Raw genomic sequence first — 25,018 nt, 5'->3', positions numbered from 1 at the left:
TCCACTCGTTTCATATGTATAAGTTCGTCGTAGCCTGCTGGCTACGGCACCGACCAAACTTCGAAAAGGGGCGAACGACTAACACGCGCGACGCCGTGATTGATACACTCTGGTGGTTTCGTTGGTCCGACGAGGAGATACTGTCCGATGCCGACAGTAAATTTCTCTGCCGCTCGTCGATACAATGCATTCGTGCACGTCGGCGAGTCGAAAGAAGCGCATCAATTTTTCCCTTCCCGCTGTCCGCTCGGATGTCGAATAAACAGTGGCAAGCATCGAATTTATAATAAACGGGCCACGGGGAAAACTAGCACGGAGAATTAATAGCGTCGGCAACTGCGGTGTTTCGTCGCGACCGATCGCTCGTAAAGGAAACGCATTACGATTCGCGACGAGCAAACAACTGATTCCACGCTACTTTTACCACCGTGGATTCAACGCGAAACTACATCCTTCTTGCATCCTTGACGTATCAACCGACCCGGGAAGAGTAATTGCGTAAAACGGTCTGGCGAATGCGAGTCGAAATAATAAATCATGCCTGGGTCCAAGTTTTGATAACGAATCGATAAATCATGGACGAGGTGACTGGAAATCCATTCTCGCGAGAAACGCGAGAAACATTTCCCGAACAATCATGTAAAAACATGATTCCATGAAAACGACGAAGATATTCATTACGTTTTACCGGTATCCCTTTTCACGGTTTCTGCAAGTTCCTGAAGAATACTGTGTGGCCAACGAACGTAATTACGTGCATTTATGGTTCCATTTACGTCAAATATACGAACCGTGACGCAAGACACCCGTAACTCTTTCGTTCTTTCGTTCCAGGATTAGGGTGAGTAAACGTAGAGAAAGAGGTAGTAAAAGGCACGCGCCGTTCGAGGAACGCTCGTTCCTTTTAGATGATCCAAACGCCTCGAAACGCGTCGGATTGAGCAAACGAGGGCAGCTGGGTCGTGTTGGAAATTGAGTCAGGGTCGACGAGCCTCAGACTGTGGACGCGCCGAATCTTCTTCTGACGTACCAAAATAGTATCCACCGCGATCGCTGGTCCTCGGCCGAGTTTTGGAAACGATAGGTTCGACAGCAGTCGCGTCTGTTTTCTTTATGTAAAACCGTAAAATTCCCTGTTGGAAACCGGTTTTCCAAATAAAAATAAATATCAGAAGGCAACGTTGTAAATCATTTATGAGCGTAGCTTGCAGACCGGTGAATAAATTCAGATTGAACCGCTTGTAAATCACACACAACCGGATGTCGATACGAACCGATGTGCCTTATTTCCTTTCTGGGCGTCTAACGTGCGCTACGCTATTGGCTCGGATTTACATGTGAGGGCGGATCGTCATGGATTACGAATAGCTGCGGTACGTAGCGAGTTTAAACCGTTACAACGTGCGCTGAATACGTTTAAGAATGTATTTTCTCTGATAATATTCTTTCCACGGTTTATCCTGGCCGGCTGATAAGAGAGAGCTGCTGCAATTGCTTGTCGACTGATAAGAAAGTATAATCTTCGTTTAAAATAGCCTGTTTAACGCTTTGTACGAACGAAATTATATCGTTGATGTTGAAAGGAAACGAGGATCGATACGAACGTTGGCTTAAACGATTCTTGCAGCACGATGTGATTAGATGATTTGGAAACACCGATTATGCTACGGTTAGAAGCTATTTACGATCGAAATGATTTAATCGAAAGATTTTCCACTAGATATGTGTACACTGGTACAAGGAAATTATTTCTAAAATGACACTAAACATCATTTTCGTAAATGTTGAATTCAATTTCTCTGGTTATTTACACTCACGAACCGATTAGTGACGAACAACATACTATAACTAGCATCATTAAAGGGACCAATATGTTGATGCATCGCAACCGCTATTACATTGATCGAAGTGATTACGACATATTAAGCACCCTATGTAAATTACGACATCCAATTATCCTAAACATCAATACGGAACTGGCAGGGATTAAGGAAGTTTTCGCGTAAATTGACGCAATTCACTCTCCGTTAAATCGTTTGAAATTGTAGAAATTGTGCAACAACAGTGCTATTAAGTTGCACCGTGGCGCATTTAGTTACCATCGTTTCAAAATTCAACAGCGCAATCGTTGTTATTTCAAGTGCTGTTCCTAGTTTGCCGCCTTCGTTTCCTTCCTATGATTTCTTACGTGTCTACGTGAACTCGTTAAACTCGACGAAAGCCTAGTTCTCGACACACGACGACGAATCGTCGAAACTTTTCGAGGATCATCGAGCGAAACAAAGGTCAATGTTTCAATCACGTTTCGGCCGGTGTGTCCCGGCGACAGGCCAGACACGATCAAAGTTTAATTGGAACAATTCGAACTTCTCTCTTCTGTCGCGACGCGCAAAGACGAACCGCTCGAAGCGACGGCAGATCTATGTGCGCGCGCGTTCGAGTCCAACTGCAATTGCAAATTGACGAACGATTGAGCCCAAAGACTACTTGATTGTGTGCCCGATGTAGCACAGATAACGGATAGTTTAGATCGGAATTGGTATTCTGTATGCATTCGCGATGCAGCTTCAGATTCGTACGAATCCTATGTCGGAAAAACACGCGGACCGCAGAGGCTAATGCAACCTAAATGTATGGTGCGATTACCGAAAGGCCACGATAAATCCGTCAACGTGATCAGTCCGTTCGGTCCCATTGCTTCTTTTTCGCGACGCTGTATCGATAAGTTTAATGGATTTCTGCAATTTTTCAAAAGAATTCAAAGAAGAAGGGGAAAAAATACATCTGGAGAATCTCGCTCGAATAAAATAACTGATCGAGAACGAAACATTCGCGGTGGAACATCCCTCGTATGTTGTGCTTGTGCGATATTGCATTTGCCGCGATAACATTTTCTCGTTCTAGAAAATCGCTCGGTCGTAAACTACGGATTTTGCTGGTTCATCGGCAAGTTCCAAGAAACACTGGAAATTAGAACAATAATCGAGTCAATGAATCGACGCCACTATATAACGCGGACACGGCTCTCGTTCGCCTTCCTTTTTAATTCTTTCTATTCTGGCTGACACTCCTGATCGAAGAGCTCACGCAAACGGGCCAAGTAACCCTTCCGGAGAAACCGGCATCGGGAGAAGGTCCTAATTGCACGGATGAAACCTTTTTAATTGCTCGTTCGTGAACACGATAACGCGGTTACATCGGTATCATTATGAAATGTGGGACACCTTTAAGCAGTTGGAGCCACTCAGGCACGTTAATGAGATCACAGTTGGTTGGAGACTGAATAAGCATTCGCCGGATGAAACGCGATCGAACCTCTTCCGTTTTGTGGCATAACGAAGAAATGGGGCTCGAAGAACAGCAGTTCGTTAAACGGGTACGCTTGATCTCCCTTGAAGAACCGTGCGGTAACCTGACCAAACGACACAACTTCTTTTCTAATTACGAACGAATAATCAAACTCTCTCTTTGCGATCGTCGCCATCGCCAAATCGGTGGAATTCACCGATAATACAGCTTATAAATTATTAGGCTAATCCGTGACATAGTCATCCATGCGAAGGACAATCGGTTCTAAGCTCGAGGAACATGTGACGCCGCTTATCGATCCCATTTACGGGCGTCGGTCGACTTCCAATGTCGAATAAAGAAGATCGACCTTCGAAAGTGGATAACGAGGACACCACGTTTCGCGAACGATAACCAAAGAAAGCGGAAATCTGCCGAAACGCGAAACGTTGCGAATGACACTTGGACGAACGCGACTGCAATCACGACGCGAGACTCCATCATACTCCATTTTTCGTAGACATCACCGTTACTCGATACTTCGTTACCAGTTCGTTCTCCCTGTCTCGTTACCTGTAACCACCAACCAATTTACCAGCAGTGTAGGCAAGCGCAATTTAAAGCGCGTCGACGAGCGTACCACGGCTTCCTTACCTCTGCCAAGTTTCGCGTTTCACGCTACGGAACACAGACTGGCAATAAAAAGTTTCGCTCTACCGCGTGTGTAACATCGAGGCACGTTCGTTTGTCTGCTTTACCACTTATATCTCACCATTATTGCCAGTTTCTACGTTGAACGCGATCGAAATTGTGCTAAATGGTGTGAGTCAGAGACGCGAACGTGCTATTCAACAGCAAGGTTAATACTTTCGATGTTTGGACATCACCCGCGGGAGACATCGAAGGGTAGAAACTGGTAAAAAAAGAAAAGAAAGGAAAAAGGTAGCAACCTAGAGCCCGAGAGAAAAAGGCTTTCCAGAATCGTCGGAGATAGGAGGAAGTCGTGGCTAAGTTCCAAAGTGGACGAGCAAATCTAGTTATCAACCACTCAGGAGGTAAGGGGCCATCAAAGAACCGTTTAATGCGACCCCACGTAAATCAAGGGCGACCGCCCTTCTGCCGTCTCCGTGTTTCGTGGAACATCGAAATACTCTAAGGCCGAGAGTCTGTGCAAGGGAAGCCATTAATTGCGGTAAGACACTGCGCTTGTCCTTGAACTAAAATGGCGCTAAAGACCACCCACAATGTGCGTTCCCATCGATCAACTTTACCGAAGAAACTGCTACCGATTACACCCCAATTGCACCGTCGAAAGAACGGTCTAACTTATATTGAGAAAGATCAATCGAGAGTAAACCAGATTGTAGGAAAGTTAGGTGATTTATCAGTGAAAAAGGAAAGAAGAGATAACACAAAATATGTTTCCACGCTAACGAAGAAGTCACAACTTCCATGGGCGATAAAATGATAAAGAACCAAGACATTTTTCCACGGACATTTTTAATCAACGGAACGGCCAGAGATTACGTGCGATTTAACGATTTCGATCGTTGAAATTACTTCGGTCCGTGTTCGAATCGGTAAATTCATTGGGGAGCAAGGACAGCGCAGTTAGCTGTGATAAAGTTGGTGCTGGTTAATTCCTTCTTGCGGCTGGCTCGTTCTCCATTGTCCTCTACAGCCGCGTTCCATGACGAGTGGCATCGTCGAACGCACCTCTAACTGCAATGAATCACTACGAAAGCGGAAATCTCGGCCGAGCGATCGTTTAAGCACGTACAACGAAGTGCATCGATGCATTCCCATCTATTCTATCCTGATGTCTATACATCAGTCTGTGACAAAACGACGTGTTCTCGGTTCGTTTCAATCGTAACGTTGAATAAGCGCAAGAAAATCGCCTTCGAAGCGCGACACAAATCGTTTTAATTCAACCTGCGCGCATCGAGCGAATCGAACGTAATGTCGTTTCATTTGTGCTTTACGATACGTTAATTTTTCTCCAGATACTCCTTGCTACAAATCCACCTTTCTCCAAACGATTGCGACAATATCTTTACAGAGACATTGGACAAAATCGAAAGAAAAGCGCCACTGGAAAATTTCATCAAATTATATCGTCGAAGAAACTGTTTAATTCACGATCGAACGTTGAGGAATACGCGCGTCCCAAAGTGTAGATAAAGAAGAGCGCCGGTATATAAAATCCCTGAGGATCTGTCTCGGCAAACTCTCCCCTTCATCGACTCTTAACAACGTATCTCCGAAAATGGCTCGCTTTTCAGGATGGATCATGCCCCTTCTCGGTCATCCTTGTCGGGAGTGCTCGTTAAATGTTCTCACTCAACAGGATACGACTTGATGCGAATGTAAAAGAATCGGCCCGCTCTATTTCCCAAACTCGTAGCGTCCTTAAGCCGCCTAATACCATGTAAAATATAGCTAGCCTTCCCGCGGCTCCGTGTAAAATATAGCCGTGTCTCTCCCTTTTACATTTCCCTCTAACGGCAGTTTTTCGCCCAATCCAATTCATTGGTTTCTCCTGCGTTAATGAAAACCATAAAAATGTTTCCTTCTTTTTACATCCGATGATCACGATCCAATTTTTACGGCGTGTTTCCACCGACTCTCAGCTAAATATAATTTAACGAACGGTCGACATTTTACGCTCAGTTAAACAAGACGGGTGATCACTTTTTCGCGACTGTTTTTCGCTCGATATTCGTCGTTATACCATAGAAATAATCCTTCGTAGCAGACCGATCTATTATCGTCGACCCTTTGCCGATTTAATGGCCGTCCTCAAAGTAAATGGATATATTACACGAATCCGTAGGTGGATCTGAATAGGATATCATAAATCATCGACCGTGAAAAAATGAGTTCAAGACAGGTTACAGTAGAGGTCGCGAAACATTTTCGAGGGATTTAAACGTAACAGAAAGTAAACTCGGGACTGGATTCCATAGAGACCTCGTTCTCCCCCTCTTATTCCATTCCATTCGAAGGAAAAGTGAAATAAAATCGCAATAAAGTTTGCTCGTTTGCCGCGCAATGAAAGCGAAATACCGGGTGCAAATTTATTTACATCTGTCATTAGGTTGTTAGCTCAATATTCGGTGAAACGTCGTTTGCACTGGCCGGCGATATAATTCCATCGCCTCAAGAACACAAACTATTTCTATTCGCGTGGAAATTGGTGCGATAGGTCGTCAAAGAAATAATCAAGTTGAAAATTGAAAAGAAATTATCCAGCAAAGAATTGAATTGACGTTACTTTCGCGTTATAAATTCATCATTTCTCTCGAATAAAGAAGCTTTCATCGTCTCGTCTCGGCTTCATAAAGCAGCATAAAGAGAGCTCAGTTTTTACATATAAATTAATTTTATATCATTTTATTTATATTTATTTATACATATATTGTGTATATATTTTTTATATTTATTTATTTAATTTGGAAACAATGCTACAGTACGCAGTGTATTTATTCGATTTAGCATAAAGTCGAAAATTTGAACAAAAAATTTTCACGAAATCACGAAATCTGAAACAGAAAACGTAATGTTCAAAACCCAACGCGTATATAAAATCGGATTTCGACATTTTACTTTCGTTTTTGCAAAAGAAAAAAAAAAGATATACTTTATATCAATGTTTCGAATTAAAAATGTCTTGTTTGCTTTCGTTTCATAAATACCTACGCGCGTCAGAATATATTTCTGTCTACGGTTTTACCATGGGAAAAGTTTGCAAATATTAATCGGCGGTGCAGTTGCAAGAAATAAATATCCGATTTGAACAAGGAGGGAAACTACACCATTTTACCGGGGCTTCGGGAACAGACCGACTAGGTCATTCAACTCTCAGGAACCGTGCAACGCTCTTCCTTATCTTGCGAATCTCTATGGAAAATTCGATGAACTACCCGTCGAGATGCTGATCATTATTGCGACCACGAATTCAGGGTATTGGCTTGAGACCTTCAAAAGTCCATTGTTCTTCTTTTTATAGAAACTTTCGAACGATTTTCACTACAATTACCAGAATAAAATTTATACTGTACCCTAGAAAAATCTGTTTGACGGGTAACTTGTTAATCTTTCTGTGAGAATTTTTACATTTCCAAATGGAGGTAATTACGCGTTTCCGACTTTTAATATATTCTACGTTATAATTTACCTTAAATACAAAAATATCTCGTAAAATTATTCGTCTGAATTTACTCGAAAAATCAATAATAAATTTTAGGTATAGGAAAGCTAAGCACGTACGATTGTAATATTTTTTCACGGTAGACACCTAAGAAAGGCTTTCTTCTTATCCTTCTCGATACCTCTCGATATCTGACATCATGGATAAAATCCACGCCCATTAGTTACGGATATATTTCTACGATCGTGCCGCAGAATGAAACTCTAATCACGTTCTCGTAGAAATCATCCTCGAGCTTTCGTTCTAAGTTCCAGGGAATACTGGTGGAAAATGTGCGAAAATTTGTACAGACTTCGTGACTCGCGGGCTTTCTTCGTACGCGAGCTACGAAAAATACGAAACGCCGGTGAAAATTCGACGGGTTTATTGGAAGGGGAACGCTAGTAGTTAGGGAAGACGAGAGGCATGGAACCTGATAGTCAGAGGAAAATGGCAGCGGATTCCAAGACAGACGAGTTCGTAGGATGTCAGGCTAGAACCGTGATGTACACTAATATCGCGAATGGTCGAATATTTGCGTGTACCTTGGATTTCACGGCTCAGGTAAGTTCTGCGATGACGGAAGCCATTTACTCCATACGTAAACGATGTTCACGGTGTCTGAGACATCGTGAAAGTTGGTGTTAGATATCGACGACGGCGAAAGCTTAAACTTGGAACAGATATCGCACCCTCTCGCTCGAAATTACTAGATTCTTGGTTTCGCAGTACGTTTGCCGCTCAGCGATTAGGTAGACTGGGTCGATAGAAATTCGTGGCATCCAGAACTGCGATGCGCAGTGACACCGTTACAGGTGTAACTGTATACATAACGCCGTGACGCTTACTTCTGAAAAGACTGAGAAATTGAAGGAGAGGAAACGCGAGAGGCGGATTGATAAATAAGTCGTGAACGTCGTACAATAGCGGAGAATTGCGAAACCCTTTGAGAATGGCCCTTAATTTCCACAATGATTACAAGCAGCAGGCGGAAGGTGACACAATCAAAGGATAATGAAGCGTGAAAATAGGAGAAGAAGACTCTTTGAATCTGTTGAAAAACTCGATCGATCGCACCGCGACTGGAATACTGGTATTTCCGTGCGAAAGCGGACAGTAGTTGGGGTGAGATTGCCACCGCTTTAGAGTTTCCTCCCCCTCCGAGAAAATAGTCGCGACGCAGACCTTTATTCCTTCCTTCTTTTCTGTCCCGCTTTTTATCGTTTCCTTCTTTCTTCGCATCGAAGAAACGCGGCTCCGTCAATGGAAGGCTCGAAGCGCCATTCAAATAAGAGCCAGGAACGGTCGTTGTTCGATGGCGAAGTCGCGACACTTTAGTGTCACGTACGATACCGTTCTCGATTCAGTCGGAGGCATCGGAATCAATCGTCAACTGCGATTTTTACGGTAGATGTGTCATATCGCGATGGATTTCCCGCTGTTGGTAAGTCTCACATAGAAAATATTCGTCCGTCCTTCGGACGAAAACGAGTTCGCTGTTCGCGTGGGCTGGCCGCAGATGATAGCCAGAATTTCATTCACAGCGTAACATAAATACACGAATGAAAATAACAGCTTCGTCGTGAGCATGACATTCCTATGCGGTTGTATAGTGAGAGAGCCGCTAATAATACTCGTTTCGAAATCGTACCTTATCCGGATCATCAATACGATTTATCGCCTACATCCCCAGAGTACGTTATTCAGGGAAACCGTTTGCGTACTTTTAATTGCCACGAAAATAGACGATCTATTTCTTCGAGTGGCGTTTAGCGAACGCTCGGAAACAAATACGCGGCTTTTATACCATGATATTCAGTCAATAATTTCCTTCATATCGCGAGCGGCCGGGTATAAATTTTTACGCGGCGCACAAATGGCGATACGAATGAGATATTATATTCGCAAATCTACCAAGTATTTATGAGCGAACCGTAAACAACGCGCAAGTACTATCCTTTCCCTACACACGATGGACTTTTGGTTCACCGCTTGTCCGATCTCCGCTGTGTTATATGGTACAAAGCGTTCGTCGAACCGTTTGGAATTTAGAGACGATTTCATATATCCACATGCGTTCGTGCGAATCTTTGCTAGCTTGAAATAATTATACCTAAGAGGAACCAGACGGTTGGAAACGCGTTAATTGTTCGACAGAGCGGCAGCAATCTCTCTAGGATTCAGCAAGTGAAACGAAACGTGAGAACTATATGCGCACAACCTACAGCCAAATACCGCGGAATTCCCCTCGTTGCGTTGCTGGAAAGGTCAAGTGAATTCTAACGATCGATTCGCGGTAAATAATTCTTGGATAATCTTGGTACGTGCGAAGAAGGCGAAGTCGCGTTTGCATGCCGACGACTTCATTACAGATCGCGTCGGCGATCGACTGGGATTTATATACGAACAGCACAGTTCGATGCTAAGAAAGCGATCGGACAGCCTGATTTTGCAAATCGCACGTTCACGATGTCACCATACGCCCGAGTTTCTGCCGCGCATAAAAGAACATCGATTTCGATTTATTGTGTGGAAAACGTGAGAACGATAGATTCGCGACTCTAACGCTCGCCAGATAACTTGTCAGGTATTAAAGAACATATCCGACGAAGCAGAAGTTCCTAACCTTCTTCTTGAAAACGAAAAGCTTCGTCGGCGGAATCTTATGGGCCGCTTCTTTTAACGATCAATTCTTTCCAAGAATTTATGTCGCGATAAATGAGTTGCTTTTTGCCAGTAGATAAAAAGCACGTAGAAAGTACCGCGCTGTAAGTTAAACCGGGTACTTTACGGTATAAGACGAATCAAAAAAGTTGCGCGACGAATACGAAGAATAACCTGGCCGGTTGCCAGGTCGACTTTCGACGTTAACGACGTTAGAACATTCGTCGTGTAAGCCGACCAATCGGCCAAACTCATGCATAGCGATGCAAACAATGCGTGTGTGACATCGCTTCGTATTTAGGTCACGGTTTTCCGTGAATAGCAAATTAAAAATATTATCCCGAAATATCATTAACGAAATCGTTTATCATACATAATTCTGCAAACGGATTACATGGTTTTATCTTCAGATACCGCGAGCACTTCAGAAACCCTTTAACACCGAAAACTCTACGACTTTCTGGTTAGACGCCACCTTGAGTACGCAAGCGTTATATGGTCGCCACGTTACACTAAATATGTTCGGTTTATTGAAAGATCGCAACATAAATTCGTAGGTTTTGTATCGCGTTCGCTAAACTGTCCTATTCATAGTTGTGATCATAACTACGACGCTGTACTCCACAGACTCAACATTCCAACACTCGAGCGAGAAAGAAGATTAGTTGATTGAACTTATTGTTAATGAACTGTCTGTCGCTTCTTCGATTAATTAATTTTAATACACGAACACGTCCTTCACGCAACACTCCTGCTTCCCCCGTTGAATTATTTAACAACGATTTTACACATATTGATTTTATCAGAATAATATACCGAATAAATAAATCATCGGTATATACAGATATGCGAATATTATTGTTAATCGATCTCTTCTTAGGAGCAATTGATAAATGCAGACTATGAAATCAAACTACTCTCAGAATACACTGTACTCACTTTTGTGCCTGTACTTTTATATCTGTATCTTGTTAGATTAATTCTCTACTTTTCTTTACCCGGTTTGTGACGTTAATTAAATATACCGTCAAATCCGTACAAGAAAAATAAAATAGCTTACTTTTGCATTCTTCGATAAACAGTCTCTTTCTTGATTACAAAAATCACTCAATTCGGAGAAACGTCTCTATATTCGCTGTTTTCACGGTTTCTAACGAGAACGTTACCCCTCTCTCGTTTCAGCTAAGGAAGGCATGCTGTTAAAGCTCGATTTTCGAGACGAATTCAAACTCGAGGGGAGTGCAGACTGTCGTTACGATTTTCTCGAGGTACGTGACGGCCAGCACGGCTACTCCAATCTCCTCGGTAACTTCTGTGGCAAGAATTTCCCCCCAGAGATCACGTCGAAGACGAGATATCTCTGGCTGCGATTCCACAGTGACGATAGCATCGAGGACAAGGGTTTCAAGGCCGTTTGGAGTATGATACCAAGACCAACCTATCGTAAGTCCATCTACCCGTCTGTCACGTTGTCACAGTAAGATTTTCTTATTAGAAAAGAACCTATTCCAATCAAGAATCCGTTCGGATTATTCGCTAGATACGGAATTCGAGGTTGCAAATTATTTCGTAGATTCTGCAAACATGGTACACGTACATCACGTGCCGATATGTCATGGTCCGCGTATAGTAATATTTTGGATCAGGAAAATATCGATTAGTTGCTTCTCGTTGATGAATTTTATTTAAAGTTCGAGCGTATACAGAAAGAGAGAAACTAACGAAATATCTGTATGTCAGGATAAAAATTTGCCCATTCATTGAAAACAAACGCGAGTGATGACCGGCGATTCTCAGATTAGAATACTCGGTCGGACATTAGCCTCGACGACATCAGCGAACGTTGGGAAGCTTCCAATCCACCGGATTTCCCGCTCCAACTGCGACCTCTGTGCAGAATTTTTTTTTATCTTGACTAGTAATAAATTCTACGTCCGCGATTCATGCCGAAAAACTAGTGCTCGAAGCTGACTGAAAATAATTTCGACGTAATTTCTGTTACCGTACCGAAACACTGTCAATATTTGAGTACTGCTCCAGTAATCCATAAAATGTTACAGTTGGAGCCGAGTTTCATGTTGAAAATTCCAGAATAAATTGTTCATACGAAGCAATACATTTGCTCCAATTTTGCATTTTCGCGTAGTTTTACAAATCAGTTTTACGGCAATGCTAATTCAATACTTCGTAAGTAATTGTACGTATTACGGTCTTCTTCGCAATAGCATCCCGTTTTGCTCTGCTCGAGTAGGCCAGATTGCCAGAAATACGGCGCCGATATTCATTCGTGTCTCATACAGCTCATTATTTCCGCGCATTTTCCCCGATCCGGAGCGATGAATGCCGTTTGAGTATTTGGTTGCTCTTAATACGCTCCAAAACGCATGGCTTTCGAAGCTGCCGCGAATCAGTCTTAATGAGGGACAAACATTAAAACTCTGCCACGATGATAACGTCAAATTCAAACATCGACGGGAAAGGAAATTAATCAGATACCGGGGTGGGATGAATCTTTTCGAGCGTTTGATTCATTTCCTCTTGTTCATTGTGCTCCTCCGGCCGCGAATTTTATAATGCCAATTCGGCACGGGAAATCAATTATTTCTCCAACAATGGTTGGAGATTTTTTGTTGCTTCCCACGGTCCACGTTTCCCGCTCTTTTTTTTTGTCCCTTTCTGACCCACGAACGCTGTCTGGCTCGTGGTGAATACGTTTTCTATTGGCTCTCGACATTGGCATCGAAGCTCGAGCTCGTAAATGAGCGAGTTGCATTATACGCGAGGAACGAAACGTACACGCGAATTAGTCGAGGCAAATAAACACCTGACGATGAGTCTGGGGAAAGCGTAATACTGTAATAGGTGTGATTCACAGCGGGAGTGCCACCAGAACCGGAGCCGTGTGTCAAATACGTGAATGGCGTGCAGGCAATTATTAGCAGCGATGACGTGCAGGACAAGAAGATTGTCGCTGAGAAGGAAGGCATCCCCTTGGATTGCATGTGGAACATCACCGTCAATGAAGGATGGAAGGTAATTTCGTCAATTTCGTCAATTTACGTCAACACCATTTCGCTAATATCATTTCACGAATTTCCCTCTGTCGATAATGTCTCGATAATCCTTTGATTCAGTTCATTAAAAAAAGAAAAAAAAAGTACGCAACAACAAAAAGACAAACGTGCAATGCACCGTATATTTTAAGTTGAATCGTCCAAAATACTCGATGACTTGTCCCTTTGCTATCAGACTACCTTTGATCCCTGTCTCATCACTATCTGGGCGTCCATTCTTTTTGGTCAAACGAAATCACGTCTGGCACGAAAATGCCGGTAATTGCGATGCCTCATAAAATATACTGAGTAATTGGTGAAAATGCTTTGGGTTTTTTCGCTCGTCACCAGAACAGAGATAGAGGGAAAAGGAAAGGACCCTTCACTGAGCTTTATCACAGGAACACGTACAACTTTCAGATTCAGCTGGTATTCTCGGATCCCTTCAAACTGCAACGACCAAACGAGTGCGACGCCAACTTCGTGGACATATTCAAAGAACGCACTGACATGTCCTCCAGAGAGAAGAATTTCTGCGGCAGCATCGCCGACACCGTCCTCATCGGGACCAATATCGCCTTTGTCAGGTTTTACGCGGAGCCTAAAGCACTGAACAGCAGCTTTGAGGCCGTCATGACAGCGCTCAGAGACAGAGATCCGGGAGACAAACGTGAGTTCACAAACACCCTCGATTAATTGTTCACCGTTGTCTGCGACAGCTTTTATCTCCGCGTAATATCATTCACGATATTACTTCGCCGAATACAATTGCCGTTTGAGATTCGTTCGAGGAATTGCGTATTCTCTCTGACAAAATACCATCGCGCTCTTATTAAATGTTCGTATCGAATAGCTAACGAAAATATTACTTTACAAACAAATCATGATATTACGGGGCAGGATATTAACCAATAATGTTAATTAACATGTAGCTGGGCATGTTTATATGTGTTTACGATAACGTAGTTATCATTGCGTTAAAATGTAATCAACGTCAATGAGTAAAGCTTTCAAGCTTTATGCACAGCATATGAAAACTGTTCATTTCGATAAGGTGTATAAATATTTATTCGCTTGATAAAATTATTAATTAAATAGCGTGTCACGAATACCAGGAAATTACAGAAACTTATCAAATGTCGCGAACGACCTGTTAAGAGACAAAAGGAGATAATCCAATTACATTTTATAACGACTTGTTGTATGATAATAGAACGTGCGAATATCGCGAAGATCTTTGTTCACGGCACGCAAGTAATTTAGCGATAAGTTTCATTAAATTTAACGCCGGGAATGCATTCGTACTCGGAAATAGACAGATACTGGTCTAATGGAAATCTACGAATTAACGTCGCCTCGCCTGCGTTTTATGACAAACATACGAACAATGAAAAATACTAGGAAGAAACGAAAGAGCAATCAGATGATTGCTCGACTAATTATCTATAAAATGAAAGGTTATAATTTCTCTGCTTGTCAACGATCATAAATTAGTAGACATTAACAATGCGGACATTCCATTAACCGAAGCGACTTGTTACCGATAGTTTACGTGACACGCTGATTACGGAAGGAGGACTCGTTAATAATAGACGAAATATCGATAATACAGTAGAAAGTAGCAAATTGGGAGGCGGGAATATCAATCTTACTCGACCGAAGTCGCGATTTGATTCTGATGAAGTCGACAAGAACGATGAAAAGTTTCTCACGTTCGACCTGCTCCTTTCAATTGGTCAGACGTGTTTCTCTCGCTGCATGCTTCGAATAATTCTTTTGCTACGGAGGACAAAATATTAAATTTTCCGCGAAGCTTGAATCCGGAAACCATACGAAATATCGCTAAAATTCCATAGAACGATAGATATCCTCGTTGGCGACACGGAAAAAGTGGAATCATGGACACAATGCCTTTGCTTCTATTACTCGTACGATATTTCACAATCAAAAGAAAACGATCGCATATCGAAAGCCTTCTTTTTTTAAGCGATGGACTGGTTCGATTTCGGGCTCAATCGAACACCCAGAGCTGACGATTACAGCGATATCGATAAAAATATATAATCGTCTTAACCCGTTCATATCACAGAGAATAATCGCTCGCGAACGGATCCCAGTTCTAAATTAATGGTGGTAGACTTGGCTGAATGGCAAATGGAGTAAGCCGCTGCGGTGCAGATACACGTACGAAATTTCCCATTCTATCTCGGCACGAGAAGAATCTCAGCCTCTCTACACCTGCCACCCTCGCAGAACTAATATCTTACGAGCGACTTGCCCGCGGACTCGAGCAAAATTCACTTATTCCTCTATCTCTCGTACGATAAGATTTCAAATGAAAATTTTCTTGTACGGCTCTTCGTTCGCAGTATAAACGCGAGATTATAAGAACAATAGATTAACAAGTCCTCGACGTTGATACTTAAAAATTTTGATACTACTTTCCTTCGCATTTTTCTTTTCCCTATCTAACAAAGTCACTCTCGTGTTCGTGCTGCTTTAATATCGCGGAAGAGTTAGTAGTAAAATCAAGCTATTACCTTTCTAATTTTACATTTAACGCGACTGTTCCATGAGAAGTTTAAATTTAATCAGAATATATAACAATGTTATGTTCTCGTTAATTTGTTGCAGCTTGCCTCGATAATGAGTTTTATTGCGAGGATGCAACATGCATCGCCGCTGAATTGCAGTGCAACGGGAGAATCAATTGTCGTTTCCGATGGGACGAAGAAGATCAATCTTGCAACGTGAGTGAGCGAAATTTATATTCGGGAGGACAATTTCTATGCTAATCCTTTTGAAGCCCTTAAATATTTCCTGATAGCCAAATCTGGATCATTTCTACTTCGTATTCCTTGTTCTGAGTTATCCTTTCTGCCTCACCTCCTGGTACTCTTTGTCTTCTCAAAACGGCATCGTTTATGCAAGCACAGTCAACGCTTTCCGCGTTATCAGCTAGCGCTCGTGGAACAAGCATCGTGGAAAAGTTGACTGCAGTTTTGTTTTATGTATGTCAACGTAAAATAGGGAACTTCAAAGATCCTGAACAACTTTAGGGAAAATGGGACTTTAATAAGATCTCTTCGTCATTATAACTGTTGTGACTAGCAGACCCATTCGGAAGCATTTCTATTGTGTCACTGTAGGCCAGACTACTTCAGCGAGGGCTCGCAGTACTCGAGCCCTGTCATGAGGAAAATTCTTCGGCCTTACGTACAATATAAAGCGCTATTAAAACAAACGGATAATTATCGTAATCTATAAGCAACGTAATACAGTTTAAAGAGATTTGGAGATGATCGTTGCAAGGATTGGCCGCATTATCCGCTTCCCTATAGATGTATGATATACGGTGCCGCAAGAATAGCACGTCGTCTAGACATAATCGCTTTTCTCTCTTTCGCTCTGCTTCCGTTTGTTCCAGGAGGTTGATTACATTATTCGACGAAAGTTCAGTACTTCTGTTTGAAGACCCTGCCTAGCACATATTCAGTGCGTACGTCGATACCTCACACACGCTAGGAAGTAAAGCCATCGTGTTCTCGTTAAAAGCCTATAAAGTGTAGTGAAACGTTGACCATTTCGTGATTAACATAAAAAGAGTAAGAAGGAATCGTAGGCAATTAAACCGAACGGAGTTATGGAAATTTCCACGTGTTGATTAGTATTTCGGGAACTATCGATTAAGCTAGCCGGAGCAGTGTAATAAACTCCGGGAATCCGGTACATACGACTCCAACAAAGACTTAATATCCTTTCGTCTTTCCATTTCCCGCCTCTCTGTCGGGGCTCTCGCCGGTTAATTAATTTATTCAAAGCTGCATTTGCCAGGCTGAGACAATCGTTTCGTTTTCCTGACCTTCGACTCGCGTCCACTACCGAGGCCGTGATTTCACTATGCTGCGTATCGTTGGTCTTCTCCAAGGGAGAACGCTTGCGATTTCGGGGCGGAAATTGTATGCACTTTTGACAAATTACCCGAACATGCTACCTTCGAAACGATGCCACGATCCCATCGATGAATCGATGGATATTAATCTAAGAGCAAATAATGGCAGCGATATGCTATCATTCGATCGCATGCTTGTTTCCACGTGAGCGTCTCTGTTTGACGTTATTCGGCAAACTAGGATCGATATGCTACGAGTGCACCCTTAATCGGTACGTAAGAGACATCGATTCGTCCTTGTTTCGAGTGTGCTAGCATATTGTCTCATGAATCATGACGCCTCCCGATCGTTGCTGTCCGATAATCTGATTAACGTTCCAATTCGTATTTCCATAAGAAACGGGAACGATCGCTTCCAACGAACAACGTTCATCCAATAAACCTCGGATTTTATGCCTTCTTAGGATAGTAGAAGAAACACAATCGTCGATCGAGTAGCTCGTTAAGATCAAATCGGAAAAACAGAGTAGTTGGACGATCCCCTTAAACGAAACCCTTCTTTTCCTCCAAGTGAAAAGTTAAGATTAAAAGGAGTAGCCGCAAATAGAGTCCCGATCCGACAGGTTCTCCGACAGGTAAGGCAAAAAGGAAGCTCCCACTTAAACCGCAAAAACGTGACTCCCTTTGAGGTCACTTGTTCCGTAATATTCATCCGTAAGGTCGTGAACTTCTTGTGCCTGGGCGGCGAGCCACGCTAAAAAGGTTATCCCATTGAAAGATGGTCGTTCTTGGATTCCTTTGTAGCCGTGCGATTTATTGGGAACGCGGTGCACACAAAGCTTTTCCTCCTGTTTCACTGTAGCGCACGAACAACGTCCCGGGAATCCATTTCTATTTTCCCGGAAACTTGACGAGCGTGAAAAGCCACGATATAAACAACTCTCGCTCTCCCAGACCTGTGAAACACACTGCCTCCATTCTGCTACCTATTTTTTAGATGGTATGCGACTCGCGTCCGCGATGCAAATGTTTTTAATGCAACGGCCGTTTTTGACGTACCTTTTCTCTTACTCGTTCACTACCACCATCGCCAAACGCATTTAACGATTTTCAAAACACTGGCAACAACCAGCCATCGAATAACTACACCGCTTGTTCTACTGTTTCTCATTCCGTACTGGCAAGATTGCCACAATAGGAGAAAGCACATTGAATTCTCGGATCACTGAATGCGGTGTATCGTATCGCGCAAGGACCTTTCTATACCGTATCGATAACTCTATCAAGTTTCCAGCGTGTACGTTCTACATGAATTCATCTGGGCTGTCGTATGAAATCGACTTTACGGCCGCGTCCTTTCCAATGTTCCTTCGGCTTCGTATTCTGGCCACCTGACAGGAAGCCAGACCGTGACGGAGCAATGTAAAAAATGATCCCAACTCCGTTTCTCTTCCGAGCAGTTTGTTTAATGTTTTCTGACGGTGTACAGAGAATTACACGAACGACCGAGGTATTTTTTACTGGGGTTACTCAAACAGCAGAAACTCGGAGACAGATGGCCAGCTATAATATTTTTCAGACCCGTGTAAAAGGATATCGAAATTGCGCTTGGACGTGACACGAAAAAGCAAGATAAATGTAGAAAATTAAACTGCAACCTTTAGGAAGGCGCGAAAGAGATCGCCCGTAATTCCGTAATTACCGGCAAATTATTTAAAGAGTCTAGTGTCCGACTCAAGTACAGAATTCAAGAGAAAATATTATTACCGGCGTTTGCGAACTAGTTTGAACCACTGAGATTGTTGTTCACTACTTCCCTTATTTCTGTCCGGAGGCTTTCTACTATCTGTCCCTTTTACTATACCTAGCCGTGTCTCATGACTGCAATAAAGCACAGCAAGATTGTACGCCGCGATAGTAGACCCGTTCGCATGGGAAAACAGCCGCGAAATTGACGGCACGAATAGAATGCACAACGAAATCATGGCGAATACACGATGGTAACCATCCTATCCAATTTTATTTCCCTCTAATGGAAAGTGCATCCCTACACCACTTACCTCGTTTAGCGCTGGCTGGTAAATACTAATGGGAAGCAGACTCTATGAAAAAAAGGAGATACCATAGGGAAACTGTCGAAACGTCCGATGCGATGTTTCCTTGAACGTTATTAAACTATGCATATGATTACATAAACCTAAAAGTTTCGAACAACAATAAAATTATGCATCATCGTGCCAGGCTAAGAAGTATGGTTCGACGATAGATATTGGAATCTCGATTAACTTCCATTCAAGTATCAATCTTCGTGATTCAATCGTACGGTTCAAATGAAATAAGTCGTATTTGATTCTTCCTCGATCGACCAGATCGCGCTTTCATTTATATCCATCGCCGCTCTTCTTCTAAAGATATCGATTTCACAGTGACACCGGGTGCCGAGATATTCTACAATAATTACCGCCGCAAGAATGTTCTTTAATTATTATTCCTTCCCGTGATGCCAACCCTAGCCTTGCGGTAACATAACACGGTAATCGAGAACATAACAGAATCCTTAACATATATTCGTTACTTCCTCGCTAATGAGAAGTTCTTCAGTGTTTTTTACCTCGCGACTAATTATTTCTTTCCTCGAGCGAAAAAAGCGGATCCTCACCGGACTATCATTAATTTCAACGCGGCAAGGCGTGAATCTGACTCCACAGTGATCCGGGTCAAGGAATAGATGAACCTGTGCATAACTCCGCGAGGATTCTCAGTTGTCATTAAGAAAAATTCAGTAGGATAAAGTTGCGATCGGCAAGATCCTTCTTTCGTCAACGAGGATGCGCTCGTACTTTGCCGAGTATTAATTACGTAACTGATAGAAATAATCTCGCGCGTGTCACAGCGGAAGATTTTTAGATTTTATAAGATTATCCGATAATGATATAGAAGATCACCAGTGTTGATCAAGTTTGCAAACGACATCTTTTTTGCAAAAGGCAAATACTTTCCACCGTGTGAACGGAGGGAAAGAAGACGTCTACTTGGAAATTCGGTTATACCGCTTGAATAATTAGAAATGAAGAAGATCCGAGTAAACAGCAAAATCATCTTAGAGCGAAGAAAAGTTTCGAGACAAGCGAAGAGCCTAAGTTAAAGCGAAATGATCGCGATAGGGAGGAAATAAATGTTTCAATAAATCAATGATCTCAATATCGTTATTTTGACTATTGAAGAAAACAAGAGCAGAAGAAGGAAACAGTGTGAATGGCAAAAAATGTTGCCTACAAAAAACTTTTCATTATACTTGATATAACGTCCAGTAGCGTAAAGTCGAATAAATATCAATACGATCGGAAATATTGGAGTTTCGCTTGCAGGCCGGGATAAATCCCTGTTCGATAGAGGAGGAAAGCATCAAAAGTATCTCTCGTCACGAATGCAGTAGCCGTTCGAAATGTATTTTTGCACAGACTTTTGCAAACACGTAAACCGTCCGTTGGAGTGTACTCGGCCATATAAGCATAACAATAAACCTCTCGGGCTTACGGAAGCAGAAAGAGGCATTTTCAACCCCTCAACTAGAATTTCTCGTTCTCCCTTGGCCATCTCTTCTTTTCTCCCTCCACCTGGTTGCACTAACATTGGTTCCAGCTTTCTCCGAGGAATGTTAGAGGATCTAATGCACAGAAATCTCATTCGGTAGACATTCAGAAATGCTCTCCCACGGCCATCTCCGTGAAAAACAGGAGCACGATAACTCCGTCTATTTTGTTAATGGCGCCGGCTTTTCGCAAAATGTGATCATTATGAACGTTGTTTTTATTATTCTTATCTCGGTCACGTATGTTCGCGCTTTAGCGATCTACTTGGACGTGAAAAAAATCAGGACGCATTACCAACGAGAACAAGATCATCATACCATCCTTTCAACTCGAGAATAACAGAACTGCGTTAATTCTAATCTAAGCTATTTTTATACGTATCAGGCACGCTTCATCCCCTATTATACCACTTGCACTCCGATTCTACCCTTGTAATCGTAAAACTGTAGTGGTCATTTTTATACGCGTTCGTAGAAGTCCTTGGCCAAACGAGAGGATCTCAAAATTAAGCCTCTGGCGAAATATGTTCGCCGTATCGGCTAAATTCCCACCATTTATAACATCGCATGACACACAGATACAGCGATAGAGATAAGACGAAAACGAGAAGAAAATGAAAATCATAGTGTTTGGCGCTGTACAGCGATATAGGACCTGTATTTTCACGAGCCCGCTATGAAAGAATCCTATTACCGATTTTCATTTGTACACATACGAGAAGATGTGTCACGTCATTCGACATTTTGACTACCTGATATCGTGACTTTGCTGATGGCAAACGCGAGAAACAAGATATAGAAACGGACAAGAAAAAGGACAAAAGAAGAGTAAGAAAAGGACAAAACTCGGTTTGTTATGTTACACGTAATATCCTGCGTTGCATCACGGTAACTATTCTCAATGTGTATGTATTTAGGAATCAACCGACGAAATGCGCATGCATCTATGAGATATCTGTATACTCGAGCGGATAATTGGTCAGATACGATACTTAGTTTCTAGTTAACAATTTTTTTCATGAAATCTTCTCGAAATCAATTATTATATCATATCAAAAATATAGTTCCTAATATGCTTCTGGTAAAATTCAATATTTTTGTTGAAAATCATAACTATTAATATCAACCGTAACTTTCTAATGTAACTAAGTTTCAAATTATTCAGTGTAAACTAATTCGTATTACTTGAAGCGTCGTGGGTTCCAAATTGTTTACGATCCCTCAAGAACTTCTCTACCTTATTTTTGCTTTACAGAAGAAAAAATCTCGATTGATCGACTCCCAGCACATCGTTATAATCCTCATCGTTTTCTCGCTGATTATGTTTGGCATGAGTTTCGCCTTCGTTTTCAACTGCGTGAGGAAACTGGTCCGGGATCATCGAATCATTCGGGTAAGTGACATTCTGTTTATCGTACATCTCTGTAACCATGCCAATCTGTTAGAAAATAATTAAGGATATAAATATTTTTACTGATGTAAAGCAGTTTGGCATGGAATGTTTCCAGCACGATCTTAACGCTTGTACGTTTGAATTGCTCGCCATTTATATTTCGATCACGATCATGATACATATTCAGGCTGTTCGTGTTCTATGACAAAATCCTCTCAGCGGTAGCTTCGACAACCGATTATACTTAAAATTGTTATTTCTATCCAAAGCACGTGACACGTTTGCCAATCTTCGAAGATGCATTATATTTTAAAGACCGCATACAATATCGTGAACAACACAAGATGTACGTATCGACAAATCACGAAAGAGTGGAGGTTCTTTGTGCATTATACACGATTCGCCTTGTTACACGTTCCTAGAATTTCAATTACATTTCGAACACAGCAGGATTTCGATTCGGTTCACGACCTGAACTTGTCACGTACGATCACACGTGTCTAACATTCACGCAACTCGGACAAGATTGATGCGGCACAATACGAAATGAGTCCACGGTTCGTTTCACCCATTCACGAAGAATGGAAAACTGAAGTTTGAAAGGCCGAATTATAAATGCAGGGGAACGACACATTAATGAGAAAATGAAAATTAATTCTGAACGAACGATCAACTTGAAAATACAGTAATTGTTTATGGATAATTGTCAGGGCTCCGTAAAACTGTAGTCATTAGTGATACAACTCTGCATAATTACAATTATCGAATATTTTGCAGCCGACCTTTTCATTTATTTCACCGAATAAACTAAATATATACATCCGAATTTTCAAATATTAAAATTTTCACATATTAAAATTTTTTAATATTAAAATCAACAGATATTCAAATTTTTAAACGTTCAAATTTACAAATATTCAAACTTTTTAATATTTTAAGTTTCAGTTTGAGATTTCCCCGATTCTCGAACCGTGATAGAGCGAAAAGACGTTGTTCGTATACGGCATTGTATGGAGAATTCTCGAACTACGTTAAACGAATCTGGGTTGTAAGAGTACCGTGTTATACGGGAGATACCTGCATTGCTTATATTCGTGGTAAACCGATACCATTGATCGGTCGTTTCACTATCATGGAAAGTACGTTATTTGTAATATTAATCCAACGTATGAGTTACCGAGACAGTGATTCTTCATTTTATTAAAAAAACAAAACAAAATGGATGAAAAACCATTGAATAATTAAAATCAACGGCCATCTCTTGTAATTTTAATCCCGCGAATCAAAAGTGGCATACGATACCACGCTATAATATTCATTCAAAGCTAACAACTGATGTGTCATTTACAAAGCTTCTTGAAATTGAAACCCAGAATAATATAAACAACATTATGTGAGAATGTGATATTGAAAGATATGAAATGGATAATGTTTCGTATTGTCAATTGGAATATAGCGTATCATAATATACATATGTTAATCTCCTTTTATTGATCAAATAAATAATGGTTATGTTGCAACTAACGAGACAGAAATATTTGAATAAGATTGTTCTATTTCAATCAACAAAGAGTAGTCACTAGAAACTTTTGACTAGCATACGTTATTTACGCTGCGATATTTAACCGACTAATTGGAAGAATTCGTTTGTCTTGTCCAGGAACACATTAGACAATCCAGAGAAAATCGATTAGACGAACTCGGACGAAAGACAACACCCTGCCCAATCTCGTCTTCCAGAACAGACATCAGGGACCGAGGAAGCGACTCGCCGAGCCTGGAAGTGATCCCGAGCAAAGAACTTTTACAGCCCACTACGCTAATACCGCAGGACTACACGAAAGATCTCGTATTGGAAATGGCTTACAATACGAGGGACATGAATGACATCCATCAAAGTAATAATGTTAGTAATGCAACGCAGGAACGTCTACAGGAAAACAACGAGGAACCAGAAATGCGCGACAATTCTTGTCAAACACGAGAAAGCCTTTTCGAGCCTCGAATCTCGGACAATATAATACCCGTGGGTTTCACGACATTCGGCGTTCGTGGTCCGGGCTCTCAAAACGGGACCAATCATCTTCATCATCACCGTCATCATCACCTCCACCATCATCAAAGTCCGACACAGTCGCGCCAAAGTGGCCAGTCTTCTCAGCACAGTATGCAGCAGTCCTCCGAGCATAGTTCTCAACAGCCAGGCTCTCAATGCTCTGGTTGTAGTCCAGCATCAAGAGGTCGGGACGGCAGTATGGGTATTTGTCCAAAACACAACCCAATCCCAGCTCCGCCCGGCTGGTCAACTCACGAATCTAGTTATCCGTTACCTCTGCACCAAGGCTCTTCTTACCCGGAACATCCGGATTACCCATCGTATCAAAGGTTTCAAAGCCCGAAGCCAAGCAGAGAAAACAGTGTCTATCGCCAATCGCCGAAATTATTGAGGCAAGGAACGACTGGTTCCGGAGAGAGATACGGCAGTTCTGTCTATGGATCTGGACACGGATCTAGCAATACATCGAGCACCCAACACTCCGGCACGCCCAAGTGTTCACAACAAACGACGTCTGATGCTAGGTACAGAGCAGAGGCGGTGATAGAAGTAGATCAGAGGCGACCTTTCAGTATAGAGAGCACAAAGAGCGCACCGGACGTGATCGCAACGCACTGACGCCGGGGTCCTGGGGATTGGGAGCCGTACAAGAGACGCCATCCCCGTCAAACAGTCGCTGATCTTCAGTTGCCTAGTCGGAACGATGGTAACAAAGTCACCGTAGCCACGCAGAGCTCCTTGGACGACGATGCTTCGACAAGTTCAACGATAGAGGCGACTTCGTCCTCCTGATCCACGCATACCGGAGCGATCGATCGGCCTGGTCAATTAGACCGTGCAATTTCGGACGACTCTAACTTATCTCTGGACAAGACTACGCAGGATGTC

The 25,018-nt window shown here is 42.2% G+C and overlaps 1 protein-coding gene across 6 annotated transcripts in view; it reads left to right on the top strand.

Annotated features, from left to right (window-relative positions):
• LOC122566486 overlaps positions 1–24,753 on the top strand; it is a 74,463-nt gene extending 49,710 nt beyond the window's left edge. For all 6 annotated transcript variants that reach the window (XM_043723802.1, XM_043723803.1, XM_043723799.1 and 3 more), the window contains 6 exons: positions 11,327–11,587; positions 13,020–13,177; positions 13,618–13,867; positions 15,832–15,947; positions 21,937–22,074; positions 23,735–24,753. In XM_043723802.1, the coding sequence (XP_043579737.1) occupies positions 11,327–11,587; positions 13,020–13,177; positions 13,618–13,867; positions 15,832–15,947; positions 21,937–22,074; positions 23,735–24,748 (1,937 nt within the window). In that variant the 3' untranslated portion in view covers positions 24,749–24,753. The remainder of the gene's footprint in view (positions 1–11,326; positions 11,588–13,019; positions 13,178–13,617; positions 13,868–15,831; positions 15,948–21,936; positions 22,075–23,734) is intronic.
• Positions 24,754–25,018: the final 265 nt, after the last annotated feature.

This window comes from Bombus pyrosoma, linkage group LG4, assembly GCF_014825855.1.
Source record: "Bombus pyrosoma isolate SC7728 linkage group LG4, ASM1482585v1, whole genome shotgun sequence".
NCBI lineage: Eukaryota > Metazoa > Arthropoda > Insecta > Hymenoptera > Apidae > Bombus > Bombus pyrosoma.
The sequence above is the reverse complement of the archived record's forward strand: the minus strand, read 5'-3'. Positions and strand labels throughout refer to the sequence as shown.